Raw genomic sequence first — 23542 nt, forward strand, 5'->3', positions numbered from 1 at the left:
TTAAAACACCAGGAAAATCTTACCTTCACTGAATAACTCAGCCTCAAAAGGGAAAACAGAGCCACATCATCATAAAAGATCCCAGAAAGGGTTACACAGGGTATCTCATTCTAGAGCAGAAACAGAGGGCATGACATAGGAGGGACGGGGGTGGGTGGGTTGGGGGGCTCCATTCTACCCCATCCATAAACTCTCTCTGTGGTCTCTGTAAGGGATGCCCTGCTGCCTTCTGGCCCACCCATAGCTTGGAATGTTGCAGAACAAGAAAAATGCCAAGAGTCCTCTTCCTAAAGAGCTTAACTTTAACTTGAGCGGGATAGGATGACTGTTGTTCTTTTGCTTCATTGAAGAAAGTTATTTAGATGAGGATTATACAATTTCTGAAGCCTCCAGTGGAAAGGATAACCTCAAACAATTGTTCTGCCTGATGAAGACAGGATGTAGATGCCCCAGGCTGTCCATTGTGTTGTTCTGGAAGTAAGGGCAGTTTCTGAATTCTGCTGCCAACAAGACACACCCATGCCTCTTAGGTAGTCTCAGGAGTACATATTTAGTGCTGTTCATCCTTAGGGATGGAGTTTGAGCTTCCACATAGGGGAAAAAATCCCTAGAATTTAAAGACCATCCAGAGTGCCTCCATATTATTTACAAAGGACGCCTATGTTGGGAGACTAGAAGTTGAACCCCACATGTCAAAATACATATGGCCCAGCAAGGTCAGTTACCCTCAGGTGAAGTAGAGCTGGTAAGGGAAAAAGTACTCAGCTTCATGCCGCACAATTTAGTATGTACCATGGAGGAAAAATATAAGAGAAATGTTAACAAAGCAAAATCATGACTTGTATTAGAAGGTGATTAGCTGTGATCTGGCCCATGAATAAAGCAGGGCCATGTTGCAACTTGATTTAGCTGCTGTGTTTCAGAAGAACTCATAATTCATGTTTCAACTGGAGAAATAGCTTCAGTGAATGATGCAACATACCGCATTTTTGTTCAGGTGGTTTGACAAGAAGTGAAAGGGAGTTGTGTGAAACTTGAATTGAGATGAGGATCTCAGAGATGTCTGTGCAGTCCTGATGGTCATAGAGGTCTAGTCACAGTATGTTTGGGTATTTCTTAGTAGTGAAATGTTGGAGAATCTGCTGCTTTTGAAGATTTATAATTCTGATAGTCCTCATTTATGTTAGAAAAGAAGTGTGGTTGATACTTCAAATACTGCCTATTAAGGACTTCCTTTGTTTGTGTATACTGAAGAGGATACAGTGATCTATTAGCTAGGTCATTAGAGACGAGATATATGGGCAAACATCTCTATTTTTCAAAGATACTGATACTAACCCGCGTATGTTATCATCCATTGAAGATGCAGCCTTCATATGAAATAGGAGTTTGAAGTAGTGCTTTTCTCATTTGAAAGACTGAAAAATCTTGATCAGAACAAAAATGGCTTAAGGAAAATATTGAAACTTAAAATCAAAATTTAATCACTTTCTGAAAAAAAAAATGAAATTCATCGTGTGGTTAAGTATTGGTCTTCTACACACAGTATTAAAACAAAAAGACTGGATTGAATCAAAACCAATTTATTGGGCAGTGAAATAAAAACTTGGAGTTCCACTGGTTTTACCTTTGGCCTTGTGAGAGGATGGAAGGAGCATTTGGCAGGATGTCAGACCTGTGGGTTACAATTGAGCTGTGCTGGGTGACATGAAATTGACTGAGTCCCTTAATCTCTCTGGTCTTCCTTGTCTTTTTTTTCATAAAATTCTGCCTTTGTACTAGATTAGAGGTTTTCAGCCTCTGGTCCTTATAAATGGATGGAGGGCTCTAGATAATGGGATTTCAGGCCACTTTTCCTTCCATCTCAAGTAGAGAAGCCCTGTTTTGGATACCAACATTCTGAAATAGTTTTAGTTTACAGTTAATCAACAGAAAGGAATTCAATTGATCCGTAATGTGCTAGAATTTCCTTTAAAAAAAAAAAATGTTTCACTATCTGCCTGTTAATACTCTCAGTTCTTCTCTTGTCTTTAGTTTTTATTGACATCTCTGTCATGGGGCAACTCATCTGAGCAAGTTTATTGAGGGAAACGAGTGCCATAACTAAAGTGCTTGGCACACAGATTGTCAATAACGATCTGATTGTTGAGGGAGTGCTTAGAGAACAGGCTCGGGCATCTGCAAGCTAGTCAGGGTCAGCTTTGTGCCACTGAACTGATACACTTTTGGAAACTCATAGTAGCCAAGCAAGGTGCCAGGCACTGGGTTAAGCCCTGGACTTTTCTGATGGAATCCTCAAAATCCTGGAAGTGGGTCTCACTATCCATAGTTTCCAGATGAGAATACAGGCTCAGGACGGTTGAACAGCTCATCTGAGACCACAGATTCGCAAAGTACTGGTGGAGCCCCGGGTCTCACCCACACCACAGCTCTGGGGGGCAGCATGAAGGGTATCCTTATCAAGGTTTTTAGCTTGAGGCTAGCCTCTGTGTTGCTGCTGCTGCTAAGTCACTTCAGTTGTGTCCAACTCTGTGCGACCCCATAGATGGCAGCCCACCAGGCTCCCCCGTCCCTGGGGTTTTCCAGGCAAGAACACTGGAGTGGGTTGCCATTTCCTTCTCCAATGCATGAAAGTGAAAAGTGAAAGTGAAGTCGCTCAGTTGTGTCTGATCCTCAGCGACCTCATGGACTGCAGTCTTCCAGGCTCCTCTTCCTCTGTCCATGGGATTTTCCAGGCAAGAGTACTGCAGTGGGGTGCCATTGCCTTCTCCAGCCTCTGTGTTAATGACTGCTTAGTTCCTGGAGGAATAGTGATATTCTTGAGTCACCTTTCTCCCAAGGGATCATCTCTGTTCTCATCACTCTTGTTAGTTGCTTCTAAGTCCTTTCCAAGAGAAAGTACAATGTGGGTGGGATTCCTTTGTGGAGAGGATAAGAGAAGTCACTTCTAGCTGGGAGCACAGTGGTGACCCTCTGTGGCCAAGGCCTGCTTAAGGGTCAGTTGATTGGATGACCCAGTGTTCTGGGTCTCAGCAGCTGATACCGCAACTTGAAGTCATCCCATCGGGCAACTTGTATACACTTTCCATTCATCAGATCTTTGGGTGCCTGGGTTTTATCATTTTGTGATATGTGAGTGTGAGAGTGTGTGTGCGTGTGAGAGTGTGTGTGCGTGTGTTCTATCATGCTTCCTTTCATCTGTTTACGGTTGAGGAAAGCACTGCTTCTTCATGCGCTGGAGCAGATTCCCCATTGCTTTGCTACTGCGTGCATCAGAGAGTGGGCTTGACCGCTCCGGCTCTGCTCCACTGACCTACACTGTGTTCTCTACATTGTTGCCGTCTCACACACCAATTTTCCACCCAAGATATCTGAGTGGGGATGGACTAAGTCATTGGAAGTGACAGTCACTTAAAAAAAAAAAAAACTGGCACAACACAGGAATTCACGTTCAAAGGAAGCCTTTGGAGAGAGGCAGGTTGCTCCTTTCTCCTTGTGTTCCTAGATGAGACAATTGCCTTTCCCTCAGCCAACTTCTTGCCCACATCCACTGACTTCACTGTGAGGTCCTGCCAAAGGTGGTTTCACTAAGCGGTGCCTGGGGCTTTCACAAAGTGAAGTCACCTCTGCCTGCCAAGCAGGGACTTTCTAGCTAGACAGGGAGGGGGGAAATGCATAGCCTTCTTGCTACTCCTACAGAGGAGGAAGTGGCTGTCATCGGCCTTCCTCAGCTGTGCCTGCGTGCAGCGCCTTCTTGCCCATGGCTAAGAGACCCGTTTCAGAAAGTGTGGCCGAGCTATTGACAAGAAGGGAGATGGTGGACGGCAACTTGGAGAGTTGTTCGTTTTGCTGAAGAGGACACTTGAGGCCAGGATGGTTGCTCTACTTGGCTAAATCCATGGTCTTCCCGTCTAGGGCTGTGACTTGGATGGGGCACCAAGGAGCAGTTGGTGGGGGAGCATGATTGCTCTTCATCCAGCTTGAAAGGTTAGTCATGTTGCCAAATGCTTCCTTCCTTCCCTTAACAGCCCATTCTAAATCAATCTTCCATGAATCCATCAAAATGGCTTTCGGGTAGTGCCTTCACTTTGCTGCTTCCACATCAGTGTCCTCAACCCAGGGAGGCCACTTGCTGGGTTATTCCCCAGACTCTTACTTGAACTTCCTCCCTGAAGTTTGCCTTCTGCCCACTCCAGGGAAATTGTCATTTTTCTCTCAGCTCGTTTGCCGTTGTGACCATATTTCAGAGCTCTCTTGGCTCGTAGTAGGTGAGCTGGACCACGCCTCAAAGTGCTTTTGTTTCCTCTGAAAGAGGTTGAATCTGGGAGGGGGGGAGGGTGAAAAAAATTTATGTGGGAACTGTTTAATTGTGTCCATGAGGATTCTCAGTAATCAGGATGCCAGTGTGTGTTTTCCAGAGCCTAGAGCTGACATAAATAATGTAGCATACCTCGCTCTGTGCAGGCTTGCCGAGGAATGCTGATGGAGAAAGAGCCAAACTGGGATCTAAAGCTCCCGGCTCCCGGCACAGCCTTTAAAATCCTTTTATTGAGTAGTAGTTTGGAATCGGCAGCCAGGGCCTTGGCAGGCTGTCTCCACCAGGAGAAGCCGACGGAGGAGTAACCTTGGAGGGAGCCGCCTCGCTGGATTTCAGGAAGATGAGAGTCTGGCGCAGCCTGGCCAGCTCCCATGAACGACTGGTTCATTTCACTCTGTGTTCCTAATCCCAGAAGGAATAGGACAGCTCTGTGAAGTCCCTGAAAGCCTGGTAAGTGTGCAGCTGTTGCTAACAAGATATGACTGGCCCCTCCAACGTAGTTAAAAGCATCTTGCTTTGCCTTTTAGAGCCTCTCGCCTTAATGGTGTAAGAGCCAAATGAGCTTTGCGGGACAGCTAACCCCAAATGAAGTCCTGAGACTTAAGCTCATTGAAAGCCGAAGTCTGTGCTGGCGAGAGCCAGAGGGACCACAAACGCCACAGTTCATTTGCAGGAAGGAAACAAATGTGGCTTTACGTGGGATTTTTACAGGAGGTCTGCCAAGCCAAATATCCAATTGAAGCATTTCCAGATTGTGATTTAAAGTACAACTTAAGCCTTGTCTCGGGTACAAATTATAGAAGTGAGGGAAGAGATGGGGGATGAGGAGGATGGTGTAGTGAAATGTTAGAAAGAATTCTCTGTTGTTGATATTAAGGGACAAATTCTGGCCATTCAGTAAAGAAGGATGACTCCTCCTCGCTTATACTCTGGGGGTTGAGAGAAGGAACCTCAGGGAACATTTGTGGTTTTTTTTGGTTTTTGTTTTTTTTTTTTTTGTCTTTCCTTTTGATTAAGGCATTTGTGGTCTAGAAAGAAGATTAAAGCAGGATCCATTTCATTTGTTCAGTTTGCCTCACAGACATGAAGCTGCAGAATGGTAAGTGTCAAATATATTCCTACCTGTTGGGGAACTAGCCGGGAGCAGGAGACCTGAGCAAAGATGTGGTACCGCTTCCAGACTATTTTGCAGTTTCTGGCCAGTGATAGGAGCTGGTGTGTCAACAGAGAGAAAGTATAGATATCAAGTTTGGTTGGACTGGAAGGGTCTGTGCAACTTGCCCTTTAAGAGATGGTTCTTTAAAAAAAGAGAGAGAGATGGTTCTTTCTGCTGTTGCTGGTTTGACAATGATGGGACCTTGTTTAAGTGGGTTAAGGTATAACCCACTTAAATTGACTAGAAAAAATGTAAAAATATTCAGACAGTTTCATTCTGGGACATGAGTATTTTTTTTCCTTTTGAAGTTGCTACATAGTTGGTGGGATTTTTCCCCTCTGTTTAAAAAGTATCATCCAAATGTGTTTTATAAAATAGCATTTGGAAATTTCACTTGTGGTATGATCCTATGCTTTTAACCATCTTATTGAACTAGTCGGAAAGGAGCGACGTTTTTTGGTCTGAACTTCATTTCACTCTCCTAAAAGTGCCCTTGGTGTGTTTACCTGCTGCTTTAAGGGGTTCCAGCAAAACTTTTATTCAGTAATCACAAGACCTCTGCGTGGGCCTCTCTGCTTGTGGAAATACATTCCTAAAACAGAGTTGTTGTTTTGTCTTGCTCCTTTTACCTTGTTGGTTTTTGTCACGGTAGAAAAGGACATGAGGCCGGGACAGTTTAATTGAGATTTCTTTGGCCTGAAATCTGTGGTCTTACAGATCTGTTTCAACTGTTTTCTAGCAAGCCTTACATTCTTTAGCCATTCGTGAGCCCATCTGTGAAATGGGCTTGAGACCTGAGAAAATGTAACACCTCTGCACTCTGGAACTCTCAGTCATGGTGGTAAATATTTGAAAGGGAAAAATTGTAATAGAGAGTTGGCTAAGGGTCTGTCTGCAAGCTGTTCTCTGTGGGCCTGACTTTAGAAATGCTGTAAGCACCTAAAAACTGTGTCACTTGTTGGTTTTTATTTATAAGCGCATTAGGATAAAGTACAGTTTACGTGTTAACTGCAGAGAGAAATATAATACTCCCGATAAACAAAACTTGGCTTTTATAACCAAAAAGTGACCTGGAGGAATGCGAGGGCTTGATAGAAGGCCCCGGTTCTCGGGTGCAGAGTCACAGCTTCATGTTTAATTTAACAAAACATTAAACATTTCATGTTTAATTTAATGAAACATTAGAGCAGTAGGATTTGTCACCTTCATGACAGAATGTCAGAACTCTGGGATAGTTGAAGAATATATGTTCTTTCTGCAGAAGTCACATGTGACGCTTGGAAATGTTTCACATCCAAAGACCTTTGCTTTATTTAGGGGCCTTTTCCCCCCTCTGAGCGGCACCAAAAAAGCAAAAATGCAAGTAAAACAACAAAAACAGCACCACATTAGGCATGCACTACTAGTCTAGCTAATTTTAGGGGGGCTATTAGCAGGCGTTTAGGCAAATCTATTAACATTTAGCATCAGCACAAATGCAATCGCATTTCTTCTTCTTGTGCTTCTGACAAAATGAGCACAAGGATCTCCAGGACAACAAAAGAATGGATATTGCAGTCTCATTTGTTACGTAGTAAACTTTTTATTTAACCCACTTGGATTTTTTTTTTTTTTTAATGAGCTATTTAAGAAAGCGGGGTGTGATGTTTGGGGAAAATTGAAGGTAATGTATCTGTTTGATAAAGATTGTTACCAGTGAGAAAGAAGAAATCCTTGGTATGGCATTGCTTGCCAGTACATTTTTTTTTTTTCCTTTTCTTAGTGGGAAAAATGTGGTTGGTGGTTGATAATGCTACTTTGCCTTTGGCTTGTGGTGGAAGATTTTCCTTTTTGTATTTCCAAGTGCAAAAATATAGATATGCCCTACCTCCCTGTCCAGATTCGTGAGGCTCTGTTTTCCTCTCATGCTTTCAATGTTTAGTTTCTTTAAGTAGAAAAGAAGACTTTATATTTGAGCCATGAAGATGATTAGCAATTCATAAAACATATGTGAGAGCGTACAGATGTGTGTTTACACACACATGCATACATACACATATGCACACAATATACAGACATACAAAAGCCTCCCCCCAGATTCTGCCTCCATTCCTTTGAATTATCCCTTGCCCCGTTTCTGGAGTGTTTTTATCCAACACGACCAGCACAGAATTTTGCGAGTATGGTATCTGGCTTTGTGATGGCAAGAGTACGAATACCTCTCCGTGTTATTATAGACTCAGTCTGAATGTGTGTGCTTCCTTGTGCGCCTTGAAGTGGCTGAGACCAGATGCTTCAGCGAGAGATGTCATATTAATGCAATTCAGAGGAGCATATGGCAAAAGAAAAATTGTTACAACAGTGACTGACCTAAAGAGCAAGTAGCATTTTTAACCTTAAAAAAAAAATTGTTTTAACCCTCTCCTAAGTAGCAGCAGATACTTTCTTGAGTTGATTTTTCTTTTAACTCTCTTGGAGGTTGCATTCTGGATTGGGGGTACAAAGGAATAGCCTGGACTGCTAGGAAGCCCTATTTACTTTGACGTGGGGGCAGAGGGGAAGGCAGGATGGTTGGCCTGTGCTCACTCACCACCCACTCCCCAGGAGGGCCTTTGGGTCCAAGGGCTGAGATCCAGTGGGGTCAGGGGGCAGCTTATCTTTGACTGCCTTGATGACACCCCAACCCCACCCTGAAGAGCGAGGAGGCCTGCTGCCTATGTAATCCCTTTCTGACCACCGTCCCATCCCGTTGGTGGCTCTCTTCCCTTCAAAGCACCTCTTTTGAGGCCCGTCTCTGTGCTGGCACTCTGACAGGCACTGGAGGGAAAAGCAAATGAGACGTGGTCCCCAGCCTGAAGGAGCTCCCGTCTCATGGGGAAGGGCGGCCAACAGAAATGCAGAATGCATAGTCCTCGGTGCTGAGGAAGGAAAGTCTTGAATGGCCACAGGCACCAGATGGGTGCAGAGGAAGAAGGTCAGGAGACAGGAAAGGCTTGGTAGAGGCCGCTAATCAAGAGAAGTAGCCCAGAAGCTTCCCTTGGAGGACGTGGAGTGGGGTCTTGTGGGCCCTGAAAATGGCCAGTCATGGGCTTCCCTGGTGACTCAGATGGTAAAGAATCTGCCTGCAGTTCAGGAGGCCCAGGTTCGATCCCTGAGTCAGGAAGATCCCCTGGAGGAGGGAATGGCAACCCACCTCAGTATTCTTGCCTGGTGGACGACAGCCCATGGGGTTGCAGAGAGTCAGACATGACTGAATGGCTTTCGCTTTCCCTTTGGCAGATCACTTCAGGTGCTCAGTCCAGGAAGGCAGGTACACAGGGCACGATGAAGGCAAAGGATTGGACTAGATGGGTGGGTGGAGCCCTCGTGGTTATTGGCTTTCCATACCCTCCAGTCTGGGCCACTCTCTTAAAAGTGTAAAGCAGCCAGGCTGTTCGTGGCAGTAAGCATAGTGAAGGCCAGACACTGGGCATTAGGAGAGAACTCTTGAGCTTTGCAATTTCCATTCCTAATTCAACTTAAAAAAAAATTGCACCGGCTGCCACCGTGTGAACCAAACAATTAAATGCAAAGGTCCCAGATGGAGCCTGGGGGCTGCTAGCTGGCATCCTCCACATGTGAACAAGAGGATGCCTACAAAGAGATTTCACCCTCCGGCTCAAATCCAACTAGCTTTCAATCTGAAAGGAGTTTAGAGAGACGTGTTTCCATATACATAAACAGTGTGTTTCAAGACACAGTGTCTCCAAAATTCTCTAACTTTCAAGTGCTCTCACTTGAAATTCTGGTTATGGGGCAGAGGGTCAAAATACATATATCTATGTTTACCTGTGCTTTGCAGGTATTTATATAGTCATGGGTGTGTGCAGTTTCCTTCACGGAGTCAAAGCTCCTGGAGGTGGAATCAGAAATCTGGGTTGAAATGCTGACCTCATGAATAAAGACATACACAGTCAGCCTGTCTCAGCTAATGAGGGCCTTTGTGTTTAGCCCATGGAGAAGGAAATGGCAACCCACTCCAGTATTCTTGCCTGAAGAATCCCATGGACAGAGGAGCCTGGCAGGCTACAGTCCAGGGGATTACAGAGTCAGACCCAACTGAGCACGCACACAGGTGCTTAGCCCATGCTATAGGAGGTTTGGGGGCATTTTTCCTTTGTATTCAGTTTTTTGTATCTTCTCATCAGCAGCAGAACTCTCTACCCTCCAGTCATGGCAGAAAAGCTCCCACTGCTGTTAGAGAGCCCTCGCGGGTTCTGCGCTATCTTTTGAGAATGCAGCCCCCACTGAGTGAGGTGGTGGGAAGGAGGCTGCCGGTGATTGCCTTGACCTTGACTCCCTGCTACCACTTGACCTGCATCTGGCCCCAGGTTGGGATGCGTGCCAGTCTGTCAGCTGTGTATCGCAGGAGAGACCAGCCAGAGGAGCCCGTCCATCATCCCGCAGGCTCTGCCTCCCGAATTGTCAGGGCTCCCTGGGTGTTAAGAGCTGGGCCAGCGATGAGCAACCCAGGCCTGGGCCCTGGCTCTCTGGCTGCTTTTAAGGATGGGTGCTGACATGTGAATTTTTTCGAGTGACTGACCCCTCCCTGCCCTAATTTATCTGTCTGAAGAGTGGAGAGCAATACTTCTCAACTCTGTGAAAATAATAATGATTTTTTTTTAATTTGACCAAGATATCAGCTCAGACCCTAGTCCCGCAAACCAGCCACAACTGCTGTGCATTCCCGGGTTCCCTGGGCTCCTGCTCTCATTTCCTTACCCAGGCCTGCCACCCACGGCCCAGAGTCTCAGGGTCCAGCGGCCTGGCCTATCACAGTGCCGGCACGAGTTCCTTTCTTTCCGCTTCATATCAATCCACTTGTAGAATTTGGCCCCTTTCTCCTGGCACGTACAGAAAAGGCATCACAACCTGGCGAACACACACACGGGCAAACACAGTCAGCCGCCCAAGACCTCTGAGCAGAGTACACTGAAGGATTGCATCTGCTGGCCATAAAATAGACTTTGGAATATTTTATGCCCTCCACGCATTCCAGTATTCTTGCCTGGAGAAGCCCCTTGGACAGAGGAGCCTGGCTGGTTACAATGTATAGGGTCGCAAAGAGTCAGACATGACTGAGAGATTAAGCATGTGCGCACATGCGTGCACACACACACACACACACACACACACACTCGTGCCCACTCTCCCCTTCTTAGGGCTTCCTAGGTGGAGCTAGTGGTAAAGAACCTGCCTGCCAATGCAGGAGACACAGGAGACATGAGTTCAATCCCTGGGTCAGGAAGACGCCCTAGAGAAGGGCAGGACAACCCACTCCAGTATTCTTGCCTGAAGAATCCCATGGACAGAGGAGCCTGGAGGACTAGAGTCCATGGAGTCATGAAAAAGTTGCACATGACTGAAGCATTAGCACACACCCCCTTCTTAAACAGTCGCTGAAGCTCTAGGAAGCGAAGTCAATAATGATCTGTCTACCTACTCCACCTGCCCACCAAGCTCCATGCTGTGTCTCTCTCTTTCCTAACTGACCAGAAATTCAGTGTTTCTCCCATTATGCTTATGCAGAGCAGGTCAGCAGTCTTTACCTCTGCCTCCAGAGCCAGTGCCCTTGGCATGATGTTTGCAGACAGAAGCCAGTCTGTTCCTCGCTTGGCCTCTCTCCCTATCTCAGCAGATTCTGCTGGAGGAAGACAATCAGAGAGAGAGATAGCTCCTTGAAGAGCTGAATAATACCACTTCCCATCACCAACCTCTAAGCCACCAGAAAGGGAAAGCTGTTAGGTTCTTGTTTTAAATAAGAGTTTTTCAGACATACAACAGTGTGTTATGTATTTCATTGTGCTTTTCAATGCCCTTCCCCCATGGCCAGTTGATTGACATATTGATTATAGAGGCAGTGTGGCTGAGTAAGAGTCCAGACTCTGATGCTTGGCCCCTTGTGTGACCCTGAGCGAGTTAAAGTTCTCTGCTGCGCTGTGCTCAGTCATGTCTGACTCTTTGCGACCCCATGGACTATAGACCACCAGACTCCTCTGTCCACGGGATTCTCCAGGCAAGAATACTGGAGTGGGTTGCCATTTCCTCCTCCAAAGTTCTCTGAGCTCCAGGTAAGTGAGGGGTCATCTTGGTGTCTCTCTGATCCCTCTTATGTGATTCAGTGGGATGTTATCTCAGAACTGGGCATGTGCAATGGTTGTTTCTTTGGGTGTCCGCATTGATTTTCCTCCAAATTTTATGATGGGATTGTTGCTTTTATTTCCAAAGAAAGAGGAAGAATTTCACTTGAACTTGGCAGGGCGCTGAGATTCTGGCAGAACACACCCCAGCCCACCACACAGAAATTGACACAAGTTAGGGACGTCCCTCCTGTTCAAGACAGAAGGAGTTGTGGGGGGCAGGGAGGTGGTCCTGCTAGCTTCCTCCATGCAGGCTTTTGGGTTGGTGTCTGTTTCTCTGCAGTCACCATCTTTCTTACTGCTCACAGACCCGAAATGGTTCAAAATAACTGGCCATAGCAGAACTTTTTTTTTTTTTTCCCAAGCAGAGTATTACCAGAAATGCAAACACTCAAAACTATCTCATTCATCTCTGGTGGCAGAGAATCCAATTGTTCGCTCTTGCTTTGAGTCCTCAGAGGGCGGGGCTGGCAGGGGGGCAAGGCCAATTATGGCGACTAAATTTTAATCAAGAGTTTCAGTGACAATATTGAATTAAAAAGTTACTAGCTACTAGTTAGAGCACGGCTCAGCTCCTACACGGGCAAATCAGTCATTCTGTGGTGATTAACATCTATTCAGAACAGAGAATGTATTATGGGTACCAAATTATCATAGGAATTAATGCAGTCTTTTTAAAGGGCTTAAAATATGTTAATAAATACAGTATTCCAGCACCTGCAGCTCAAGAAACTAAAGTCATTAAAGATGGATATAATTATATTTATTATTGCAGGGATCTAGGTGGGGGGGAGGAAACAGTTTAATGAGCATGAATGAAACAGGGGTTCTTTATTTAAAACTTCTTACCTAAAGAAACTGTTCCCTTTGAGGAAGGAGGTATTTCATAGAATTGTTGAATTAGAGAACTATACAAAAGGTGAGTTAGAGACAGTAATATTCTAAGTTTGGGGCAATGAACTTCAGAGGTCCACTGGGGACATGGCAAAACTCTTCACTTCCTTGGCATTGAGCTTGGCATGGGATTCAGCATCCCCCAGCTTCAGTTTCCTCCACCTTCCCATTTATGTTTCACCCAAGAGGCCCAGCCTTTTTGCAGTTTCTAAAACATACCCAGCTCTTGCCCACCCCAGGGCCTTAGCATGTGCTTTTACCTTGGTCTGAGGTTTATTTTATACTACTTTATTAGTACAATGCTAGGCTCCATCCCCAAACAAATTTTCCTTACCAGCTCATTTAATCCTCACAACAGTCTGATGGACTAAATCAATCTCCTTATCAGCTCCATTCTATAGACAAGGAAATGAGTCAAAAGGAGGTCTAGGGCCTTGCCCTGGGTCTTGCTAACTTGAGGTCTCCTCTTTGCCACCAAGGTTTGTCGCTTCTTTGTGCGGTCGGCCACTACCAGCTCTCAGCTCATATGCTGTCCCTGGCGGCTTAATCTCATTCATTCTCCCCCATGGAACTTTTCAGGATCTAGCTTATCCTCTGCAGCACATATTGTGTTAGTTGCTCAGTTGTGTCTGACTCTTTGTGACCTCATGGACTGGAGCCTGCCAGGCTCCTCTGTTCATGGGATTCTCCAGGCATGAATGCTGGAGTGGGTTGCCCTGCCTTCCCCCAGGGGATCTTCCCAACCCAGGGATCGCACCCAGATCTCCTGCACTGCAGGCAGATTCTTCCCTGTCTGAGCCACCGTTAGACACATGTGTGTGTTCAGTCGTTTTCATTTTCTGGCACTATCATCATGTCCGTGAAGACAGCAACTGTTCTTGTTTGATGCTCTATCCCCAATCGTATTCAAGTAACTGACATTTAATAAGTACTGAATAAATATTTGTTTAATGGGTCTTTGAATTCATATGTACAGCATTTGCTGTCTGTAGCCAGAATAAATGGTATTTTTCATCTATCTGTCTATCCACATAGATTGACAAATAGGTGAAACAAAATTTTTTTTCAAATTTTCAAAAGGAGAAGGTAACTTTCTTTTTGTGATTAAATCCTTCTTAGTCAGCTGATATAAAAATGGCAGCCTAATATAGCCATGTCAGTATTAAATCTGGGTCTTTAGTAGAGACAAAAAGTTGTAGAACATTTATAGAGATTGATCAGTAAGTAATCAGAGAAGGTGAGAGGAGAAGCCACTTGCTCAAGTTAGGGAGGGGGTCAGGACTGGGTTCAAGAACAAACCCTAGTGCTCTTGGCTCATGATCCAGTGTTGTTTCTGCACATCTGCCTTGCTTACACAGTCACCCAAGCTGATAGCATCAAGAGAAACTCATCAGAAACGGAAGAGCACTTAAGACTAACTGTGGCTGCTGCTGAGAACATTGTATTTGGCAGGTCAGGAGCGGTGGATTGAAGCGCTCTTATTTTCTTAAATCTTGGGGGTGTTGGAGGTGAAAATTAACTGTCTGTCCTCGTGGTGGAATGCATTTGAAATGCTATTTCCTGTTATGAAGTGAAAGAAGAAAAATAAACACACATCATGTGGAATTAGAAATGGAGATCACAGTTCTAAACATCACGCCCTAGAGGAAGATACCACCTTTGAGAAACTATCTCAGTTCTCTGGTTTGCCAGCTTATAGGGAATATGGTCTGGCTCCTAAAATCCCCAACACCGTGAATTTTTTGTTTTTAAAATTTAGAAGCCATGGATCCCATTGAGAATGTGATTAAACTTTTGGGCCATATGCTCAGAGAAAAGGAATATGGACAAACGTGAGATGTTTTGCAGATTATTTCAGGGAGCTCATGGACACATTTTTGTCCATTTCATAGATCTCTAGAGACCCATGGATTTCGATTTAAGAAGTCCTGGGTAGCACAGAATGCATAATAATATTAGTTAATTATAATAGCTAATATTTATTAAGTGCTTATGTGTCAGATATTTGGCTCATTAGATAAATAGGTATGCTTTCTATGTGAATTATGTATATATGTAAATTTTTTATTTAATTCTCAGGGATCACAGTTGTTCCCATTTTGCAGATGAGGAAGCTGAGAATCAGAAGAAGCTAAAGAAGCCGGAAAATATTGGAACCTGGATTAGAACCCAGGTGATCTGATACCATAGCCACATAAAGGCAGGCATAGGACATTTTCATAAAGTAGGCCTTGATCATATTGTATGCAATGCTGTGGTAAATCCCATGGCAGCAGATACATGGTAGAAGATACAGGCTAAATAGAACACCTTTAGAGTGTCAGCATCCCTGATAGCTCAGTTGGTAAAGAATGAGCAATGCAAGAGACCTGGGTTCAATCCCTAGGTTGGGAAGATCCCCTGGTGAAGAGAAAGGCTACCCACTCCAGTATTCTGGCCTAGACAATTCCATGGACTGTATATCCATGGGATTGCAAAGAGTCAGACATGACTGAGCGACTTTCACTTTCACTTTAGAGTGTCAGTGAAAGCTACGAAGGGCTGGAGACTCCATGCTCCAGGTCTTTCATTTCCTCAGAGAAGCAATCAGAATGGTATCAAGGTATCTCCTCTTTCCAAGAACTTCCCTCCACCTTCCCACATACTGGGAGATTGGAGTACCAAGGGACTAAATGGTAGTTCTTGTGGTTTTATTATTGCCCGTGTTTAGATAGGGGCTTCCCTGGTGGCTCAGACAGTAAAGCATCCATCTGCAATGCAGGAGACCCAGGTTCAATCCCTGGGTTGGAAAGATCCCCTGGAGAAGGGAATGGCTACCCCCCCTCCAGTATTCTTGCCTGGAGAATTCCATGGAGCCTGGCGAGCTACAGTCCATGGGGTCACAAAGAGTCGGACATGACTGAGTGGCTAACACATACATATTTAGTTAACTTTCAATCTGACAGTGTCTGTCATCAGATGGGCAGATGGGCCCTGTCCGAATGTGAAGCCATCTTAAGAATATTCAGAACCACTTTACAAGAGGCTATTAGTTTGAGAAGTATTCAATTATTTCTTGCTTTCCTCAGGAGGATAAACAGTGAACCCATTAGAAGTTGCTTGAGAATGTTCCTGTGACCACTTTTTCTTCCCTCTTTCTTTTTTGAAGGAAACAAAATGTTATTTTTACTTAGATGTGGATGTCATGTATCAAGTTAGAACTAATAACTTGAATGAATTTGCATACTTCCATTGTTTTATTTTTCATTCATTGGGATTTATCTAGCCATTTCGTTTGTGATTGATGTCCTAAGCACTTGCTTTGGTCTAGGCCCTTGGCTGGACACTGTGAATAAAGAAGTGAGTCAGATACAGCATGTGGCCTCAAGGAGTCTAGTAGGAGAGCAGGCTGTGTGAACAAATCTGTGTAAGGGTTGCAGTGTGTGGTACAGCGTGGAAGCGGCTGCAGGAGTGCTTGGTCGACTTGCTTTTGGAAGATTATCACTGGCTACGCGGGCGGGAAAACTGTGTTCCCTAGAATACGGATTCTTAAACTTGAGTAGGCATCAGAAACCCCCAGAGGGCTTGTTCAAATAAGATTAATGGGCCCCAACCTGAGATTCTAATTCTGTATGTATGGAGTTGGTCCTCAAATCTGCATTTCTAAGGAAGTTCTCAGATGATGGTAATGCTGCTGGTCCAGGCAACGCACTTTAAGAACCCCTCTTCTAGCCTTTCCAGAGGACGGATGATATAGAAAATACTCTTTACTGTTTCTATGGTTTTATCCCCTAAGTTAAAAATATTTCATGCTCTTGTTACTGAGTCCAGGTTCACACCACTCACCACACAACGGCCAATAAATTGAGAGACGAGTTGTTGGGGCAAGGAGTAAGAACTGTGTTCAGAAAGAGCAGACCAAGAAAGATAGTGGACTAGTGCCCACTAGAATCATCTTAACGGAGTTAGAATTCAAGCTTCTTTTATACTGAAAGAGGAGGGGTGTGGTTGGTTGGTACAAACTTCTTGGTATCTGAGTCCTTTGTTTTTGCAGCTGTTTACAAAGGTCAGGTCCTGATGTTCCTATAAACCTCCAACAAGTCAAATATTCTCTATTCTGCAACTTTTTATCTCTGTAAGAATGGAAAAGTATTATACCTTTAAAGCCAGAACCTTGAGAATAGGCTCTCCTGTATATGTTAGGCTATTGGTGGCATTCTTAACTTGTAGCAAAAAAACAGTAGAATACAAAGGTTAAAGTAAAAGAAGCAGGTCCAGTATGGAGTCATATTTGTTCTTCCCTGTTATACTCTCTCTGTCTTGTTTAAGGTTTCCTTATGAATGTGTATGCTTCTGTTCTCGCCTTTGAAAGTATAGTTCTGTAGTGTTCTCCAAGTTTTCCTTTTTAAGTTCTTGACTTTGACCTCTCATAGGAGGGAACAGCGAGATGCTAAGAGAAATGATAGACCACTTAACACGAATCAGGTATAAATTCTAGTGGATGTGAGGGTGTGAGGATGAGTTTCTTCTGAAACAGTGGTTAGCACTGAGTCTTACAAAATACTGTGGATGGACAATTAAATAAACAAGGCGGTCATATTTCAGATCCCCTCCAGTACATCCTCAGGTCATCCCACATCCTATGGGCCCCACATCATGCTCACAGAGAAATGAAAGAGAGAGACAAGTGACCGAGGAACACCCAAAAAAAGTCTTACACAGTGAGAGTACTGCAGGCTTTTCATAAATAGAGTCACGTTTTCGGCCAAATGCAATGGAAAATATGAACTCGTGTCAGAAAACAATACCCAGTTTCTAGATTAATGATTCTTCCTTTTTCTTTATTCTTTTGGTCCATTTTGCACAGCAAATAAGAACCTTGTGGACAGAAAGATCATCATTTGTCAATCCTTTTGCAGCAATTTTCCTAACAGTTCTTTCAGCTCTAAATGCTTTTAAGCATCTGTCAGTAGCATATAATAGCCTTAATGGGAGGGGAAAACAACAACAACAACAGGAACAACTCTTCGTTGCATAAGAATGAACTTAGTGTCTCTCCCCTTCCTGGACACAGTGAAAATGATCATCCGTCCATATGTGGGTTTCCACACACAGCTGTGCTGTTATTGTTTGTGCGTAGACCTTAAGTTGTCTGTAATTTTTATGTGTGGAGGAATGATGCCAATTGAGACAGAGAATGGACCCCCTCCCCCCAAAAAAAATTTAGTGTCTCAGTGATGAGACAAGTCAATAAACAGCTTGATTACTAATTCATTCAGGAACAAAAATAATGGCTTTCTAAAGTAGAATGACCAAATCCAATAACTAACTGTTTGTCAGGGCAGTAATAATGGTATTTGTATCTCTTTTAATTGGCTTTAACCTTTCCCTTCATGTGTGCAGTATTAAAAAAATAAAGAGGAAAGTATTTAGAGGCATGGATTTACGGCACTGCGTGGATTACATGCTTTTAATGAGGTCAGGACAATAAACCATCTGAGCAGAACCTGCTGCCCGGTGATGAATTACTCCCTTTTACAACAGATAGAAGACAGCCAGTGTGTGGGCACACGCATGCTCACAGGCTCATCTGTAGACCAGGTGATGCTCTGCTTCGCTGTTGAGCTAACAGGGTGTTTCCAGTTACAAGGAGGGTCCAGAACTTTTCAAAATACAGAGCTGTAATATACCAGGTGAAAAAGAGAAACTCACAGACTAGAATGCACAGTGTGTATGTTAGATATTGACTCATGCATGTCTGTTCATGTTGCAGGTACACGTGGATAGACAAAGGAATGATGGAGAGAAGGAAAAGAGAGAGAATGGGAGGAATGGAGGGAGGGAAGGAGAGGGGAAGGGAAAGAAGCGCAGATAATGTGGAAGGAGCATGCTGTAGTGTTCTGGAGCTGGCTTGGATTGTCATGTAGAGTTGATTATGTAACAGCCTTTCCCGATTCCATCAAAACTGCAGCTGAAAATTGCACATGGTGGATGTATTGACCCCACAGAAATAAGCAAATGCTATTATAAACCAGAACTTTTTTTCTGGAAAGCCAATTGTTAAGCTTTTGGACATGCAACGAATACTGCTGGACGTACAACAAACCAGAGTGTTTATATCTAGAAAGCAGGTTGACTAGAAGGAGTGGCCCATGAAGCAGAAGTGTTGGGGCTGAGAAACAAGTTTCTTTCCTCTTTATTGCTACAGTTTCCAATAGCATGTATTACTTTATAGTAATAATAATTCCTTTTAAACAGTTCATTGTAAAATTGTTCCACAAATATCACTGAAACATTTTAAAAAATATAGAAATAGAATTAATCACCCTTACTTTGTAAGTCAGGTACAGAACACTTTTGTACAAGGAAAAGCAATTCAGACAAGTGATAGAATCAAATACTCAAGGGACTTAAGACTCAGAGCACTCGGAAGTGTGTGCTTTGGTGGTGAAAACTTCCTCAGTCTTCCAAATCCAAAGGAAAACAGAATCACACACAAAGTGTGAATGGACCCTGGCCCCGGAGTGTGTAGTGTTTGCAGTCAGATCCCACCCCACAGTAAATTCTAGTGATGAAAGTCTCATGGTGTCCATCCAGAGCTCGTCTCCTCATGTTGACCAGTTAAGCCAAATCACCTCATAGTCTTTACCTGATCAGTAGCCTTGAGCTGACAGCGTGAAACGTTGCTAATGAAGAAAAAAGCACTCCAGACCAGAAACGGAGCTGCAACCCCACTGTAAAGGTGCCATCCATGGGGTCCAGCCAGTCTGTCGCCACCTGAAGTGATGGTGATGCTTTCTTTTGCCACTCTGAGATGCTGAGATCTCTAGTCCACCTCAGTATGGTGCAGAGTAAAAGAGGCTCACTGTTTCCCCTTCCTTTCCACACCGCTGTCTGTCTGCTCAGCTCTATCTCCATGAACTCCAGGTGATATCCTACTAATGACCAAATTGCTCCTGTTTCCTAGGACTCTTACAGATGAAAGTCCCACATCTAAAAGCCCATACCTCAACCATTCATGAAGATAGATGCTTGAGTTTATAAACATGTATTCATTCATTTGACATATTTCTGTTAGTGACCAGGGTTCTCAGTCTTTATAATCAATAAAAATTGATAGGAGGCCAGATAAGAAACAGGCAAGGCTTTTCTGGGGCCCCTGCTACAGCAGGGGGAGAGCAAAAACAAGTAATAGTTTTCCTTGCTCACTGGCTCACGTGCTGAGGAGGGTTGAGCTGGTTCCTTATGTGGGATGAGGGTAAAGGTACGTCCAGGGATCAGACCAGAGGGGCGGGTTAGGTGGTTTGCCCACCCCTTGGTGGTGTGTGCAGCAGGCATGCGCAGTACCCTGTTTTTCCTCCTGACATTCTGCTTTTAGGGCTTCCCTGATGGCTCAGAAGGTAAAGAATCCACCTGCAAAGCAGGAGATCCAGGTTCAATCCCTGGATGGGAAAGATCCTGGATTAGGGAATGGCGAGCCACTCCAGTATTCTTGCCTGGGAAACGCCATGGACAGAGAAGCCTGGCAGGCTACAGTCCATGGGTCACAGGGTGGGACACAACTGAGCGACTGACACTTTCCCTTTCACACTTTAACCCTGCTTTTGCTCCCAGCTTTTCAGGAGTATCACTTGGGTTTTCTGGTCTCTTTGTATCTTGTCCATAATTTCCCCAACTGCACATGCACTCAGTTATTTTCAGTCCCTTAGAGTTTCTTTGTGTTTTGTCGCTCAAGGAGGTGTTTGTCCAGGTGTAAGTACTGCTGCAAATGGCCCCAGGTCCTAGGTTCCAGCGGGTCTCATTTTTGTGTGCCTGGCACTGTGTTTACTGTAAAGATACAGTCATAAAGACATCAAACAAATACCCCACTTTCCTGAAGCTGACATTCCAGTAAACGGAGACAGAGAGAAGCAGGTAAACCAATAAAAAAACAAGCAAAAACAGAGCGTGAGTGATGTTTGAAACACAGTGAAATAAGAGGGTGCGATAGAGAGTAACAGTTACTTTATATCCTCTGCTTTAGACGGAAGGAAGGGAAAGCATTTCTGGAAGATAAACTTTGAACTGAAATGGGAATGACAGGGGGCAGCCAGCCATGGGCAGAGCATAATATGTAATGTATGGAGGTTCCTTAACCTAAAAGCGGGTTTACCTGCTGTGAAGACTGGGTGCAATGAAGGGCACTGGAGGTGCTTGCCTGCTTTCCTAGTATCTCAAAGCAAGTTGCCCGCTCCAAGTACTTCTGAGAAATGTTCAAGAAGGGGATCATTTGTGTATGTGTAGCTGATGTCATGGTCTTCACTGTGTCTGAGATGGTTTACTGGTCAATGGAGTAGAGAGCATGAAGGACAGACAGGGCCGTCATAAGTTGAGATGTCATCAACTGTGACATCTCACAGTTGTGAGTTGTGTCCGTAGAATGTTAACAGAAAGATGGGGTGTTGAGGGGAATACGCAGACTTCGGATGAAGAAACAGCTGCGTTCGAATGTCAGCACTGCCCCTTGGTGTCACTTTCCTGGTGTGGACCGTCTCTGATGTCTCAGGGCTGTCACCTGTGACGTGGGGATATAAAAATGCCCTCTTCATAGGGGGATGGTGAAAATGGAGTAAGGTCATGTCTATAAAGTGCCTGGCTCAGAGCATCCGGGAGCTTCCTTTTAGAGAAGTTTTTGGAAATATTGTTGAACTGTGACTCACCAGATTGAAACTTTCATTGCATGGGGACAGGGAGAGCTCATTCGTATCTTTGCTTCCATCTTTCTGTTGGCTGCAGCGCTGCAGTTTGAGACTTGAAGCTGTAGCAAAGTATCCCAGGTTGGGCAAGAAAATTGAAAATGCAGCTGTTATTCTTTAAGCAGGATCCATGGCAGAAGACAAAAGAGGCATGATAGGATGGCTACTCAGCGAGAGAAACACCCATTCCTTTCAGCCTTTATTCAAGAGTTACCCTCTGCCCTTCCCCTACCCCCTCCTCCTTCTCTCTTGCTTCTTTTAGTTTTTTGTTTTTTGTTTGTTTTTTTTTTTTTTTTTTTTTTTTTTTTTGGTTCTCCCTGAAGCACCAGGGATAAAGCTCAGCTCAGAACCAACTGGTCAGAGTCCTTGAATCACATCCCACGTGCAGTGAGATTCATACAGCAAATGGCATTGCCTGAGAATAGAATTGTAAGGACATGCATGGATGCTGCCTCCAGTCCTAGGGGTAAAGAAAGCTGCACGTGAATATGAAAATAAAAACTCAAAAACCTTGGGAGAAAAATAAACATGACAGAAGCAGCCAGATAATGTTTTTATGTTTTCACCTTTAATTGACTAAAAATATCAATACAACACACTCCCCAAGCCCCCCTCCCCTCTTTTTAATGGGAGTGAGAAAAAGTGGTTTGGAGGAAGAACGCTCGCTGAATTGATAAAACAGTAGTTACCCCTGGGAAGTCCAAGTGGGGACCTAGAAAGGCCTTTATTTTTTATTTTAAACACATTCATCAGTGTTTGATTTTGTTTTGAGCCATCCTGTACTACATTTTTTAATTAAAGAACTGTACCTTTTAAAAAACCGATGTGGAAGAGAGGCAAGTTACTTTCTGCACAAGACAGCTATGTTGTTTTTTAAGTAAGTTTTATTAACAAGTGACAATTACTTTTTTATGATACATTTAAGATAGTGAATTATGAATGACTGAAAATCCCCTCCAGCCTAATTGGGAACCATTATGTCTGGTAATTGCCACTGATTTCTGCAAACAGTCATTTTTCTCGGGCCTATTAACATAATTTGAATTTTTAATTGCCCTTCATAATTGTCTGTTGGAGCTAACAAACAGTCCCATTCACCGAAGGGTTTCAGACCAGGCTTCACCCCCAGAGAACTCAGGCTGGAAACTCAGAAGACACTATTGGGACTTGGTGGATTGTCAGCTTGGGGTGGCAGCCATGGTGATGAATGTGACACATTTTTTTAAGGACCCGCTGGGGTGATACTTTTTCAGATTTCTGCATCACTGAGTTTGTCCACTTTGTTTGGAAACTACCTCAAAAAAAAAAAATGTCATACTGTTAACCATTTTAACAAGGACTTTTATACTGGTACTTTATTGCAATAAGTGTGAACATTCTGGAAGAAGGGAAGATGTCCTGCCCCATTTCCTGTAGGATTTGTGGTGTAATTAACTTTGTGAATTCAGAAAAGGACAGAATTCCCAGTAGAGGTACGTACATATCTTAATATACGTAGAATAACATTAACTACAAAGACAATTTATGTTTATTTTTTAAGTTAAATTCAGAAAAGTACAAAGGGAAATATAGAGGAAATTAACTATAATTTTACTAATAGCAAATAGTATAGTTTTGCATAAATGAATACGTATAAGTATACTACTGTTTATATTTTCCACATAATTTAATATTCTTCTAAGATATTATTTTTAAGGATTACATATGGTGCAACATATGGATTCACCATTGGTTACTAAAGCATTCTACTCCTGTTGGATATTTAGTTTCTCTGTTTTTACCATTACAAAAAAGTGATGTGCGTTTCATATCCATCTCTGATAATTCCCTCGAGAAGATGTCCTGGCTGTTGCATATACCCTTGAATCATCCTCCAAGAAGTTGAATTTCACTATAAATGCTCCTAGCAGTATATAAGAGTACTAAATTTCCCATACTTTCCTCAACATTAGACACTCACCTTTATTAAAATATTGGTCTAGCTGCTAACTTAAAAAAATCCCATCATTTTGTAAAGTTGAATTTATTTGATCAACAGTGAAGTCAAACATCTTTTTCATCTGATTATTAATTTATAGCTTGGGTATGTGTTTTTGAACTCCAGTTCTTCCCCACACTGGCCATTTTCCCCTTGGAGTGTACTACTTTTTCTTACAGTCATAATCAAGATTTTAAAATGTTTGTGCTTCATTAAACCTCTAGAGATAGTGCTGCTTCCAAGCCAGTAGGTTGTCAGTGCAAGAAAAACAACAGAGTCTAGCCCCAAACACACAACTACTTCAGGATCTACAGAAAGGAGGGT

General features: G+C 43.6%; 1 protein-coding gene across 22 annotated transcripts in view; it reads left to right on the forward strand.

The window, feature by feature from the left end:
• Nucleotides 1-23542, forward strand: part of LOC129637974 (teneurin-2-like) — a 462189-nt gene that overhangs the window by 132069 nt on the left and 306578 nt on the right. The window contains exons 1-3 of one of the 22 annotated variants that reach the window (XM_055562465.1): nt 3924-3987; nt 4465-4768; nt 5336-5417. The exons of the other annotated variants lie outside the window; for them this stretch is intronic. Of the exons in view, the coding sequence (XP_055418440.1) occupies nt 5402-5417 (16 nt within the window). The 5' untranslated portion in view covers nt 3924-3987; nt 4465-4768; nt 5336-5401. Of the gene's footprint in view, nt 1-3923; nt 3988-4464; nt 4769-5335; nt 5418-23542 lie in introns of those variants that run through there. 22 annotated transcript variants of the gene reach the window in all.

Source organism: Bubalus kerabau, chromosome 1 (assembly GCF_029407905.1).
Source record: "Bubalus kerabau isolate K-KA32 ecotype Philippines breed swamp buffalo chromosome 1, PCC_UOA_SB_1v2, whole genome shotgun sequence".
NCBI lineage: Eukaryota > Metazoa > Chordata > Mammalia > Artiodactyla > Bovidae > Bubalus > Bubalus kerabau.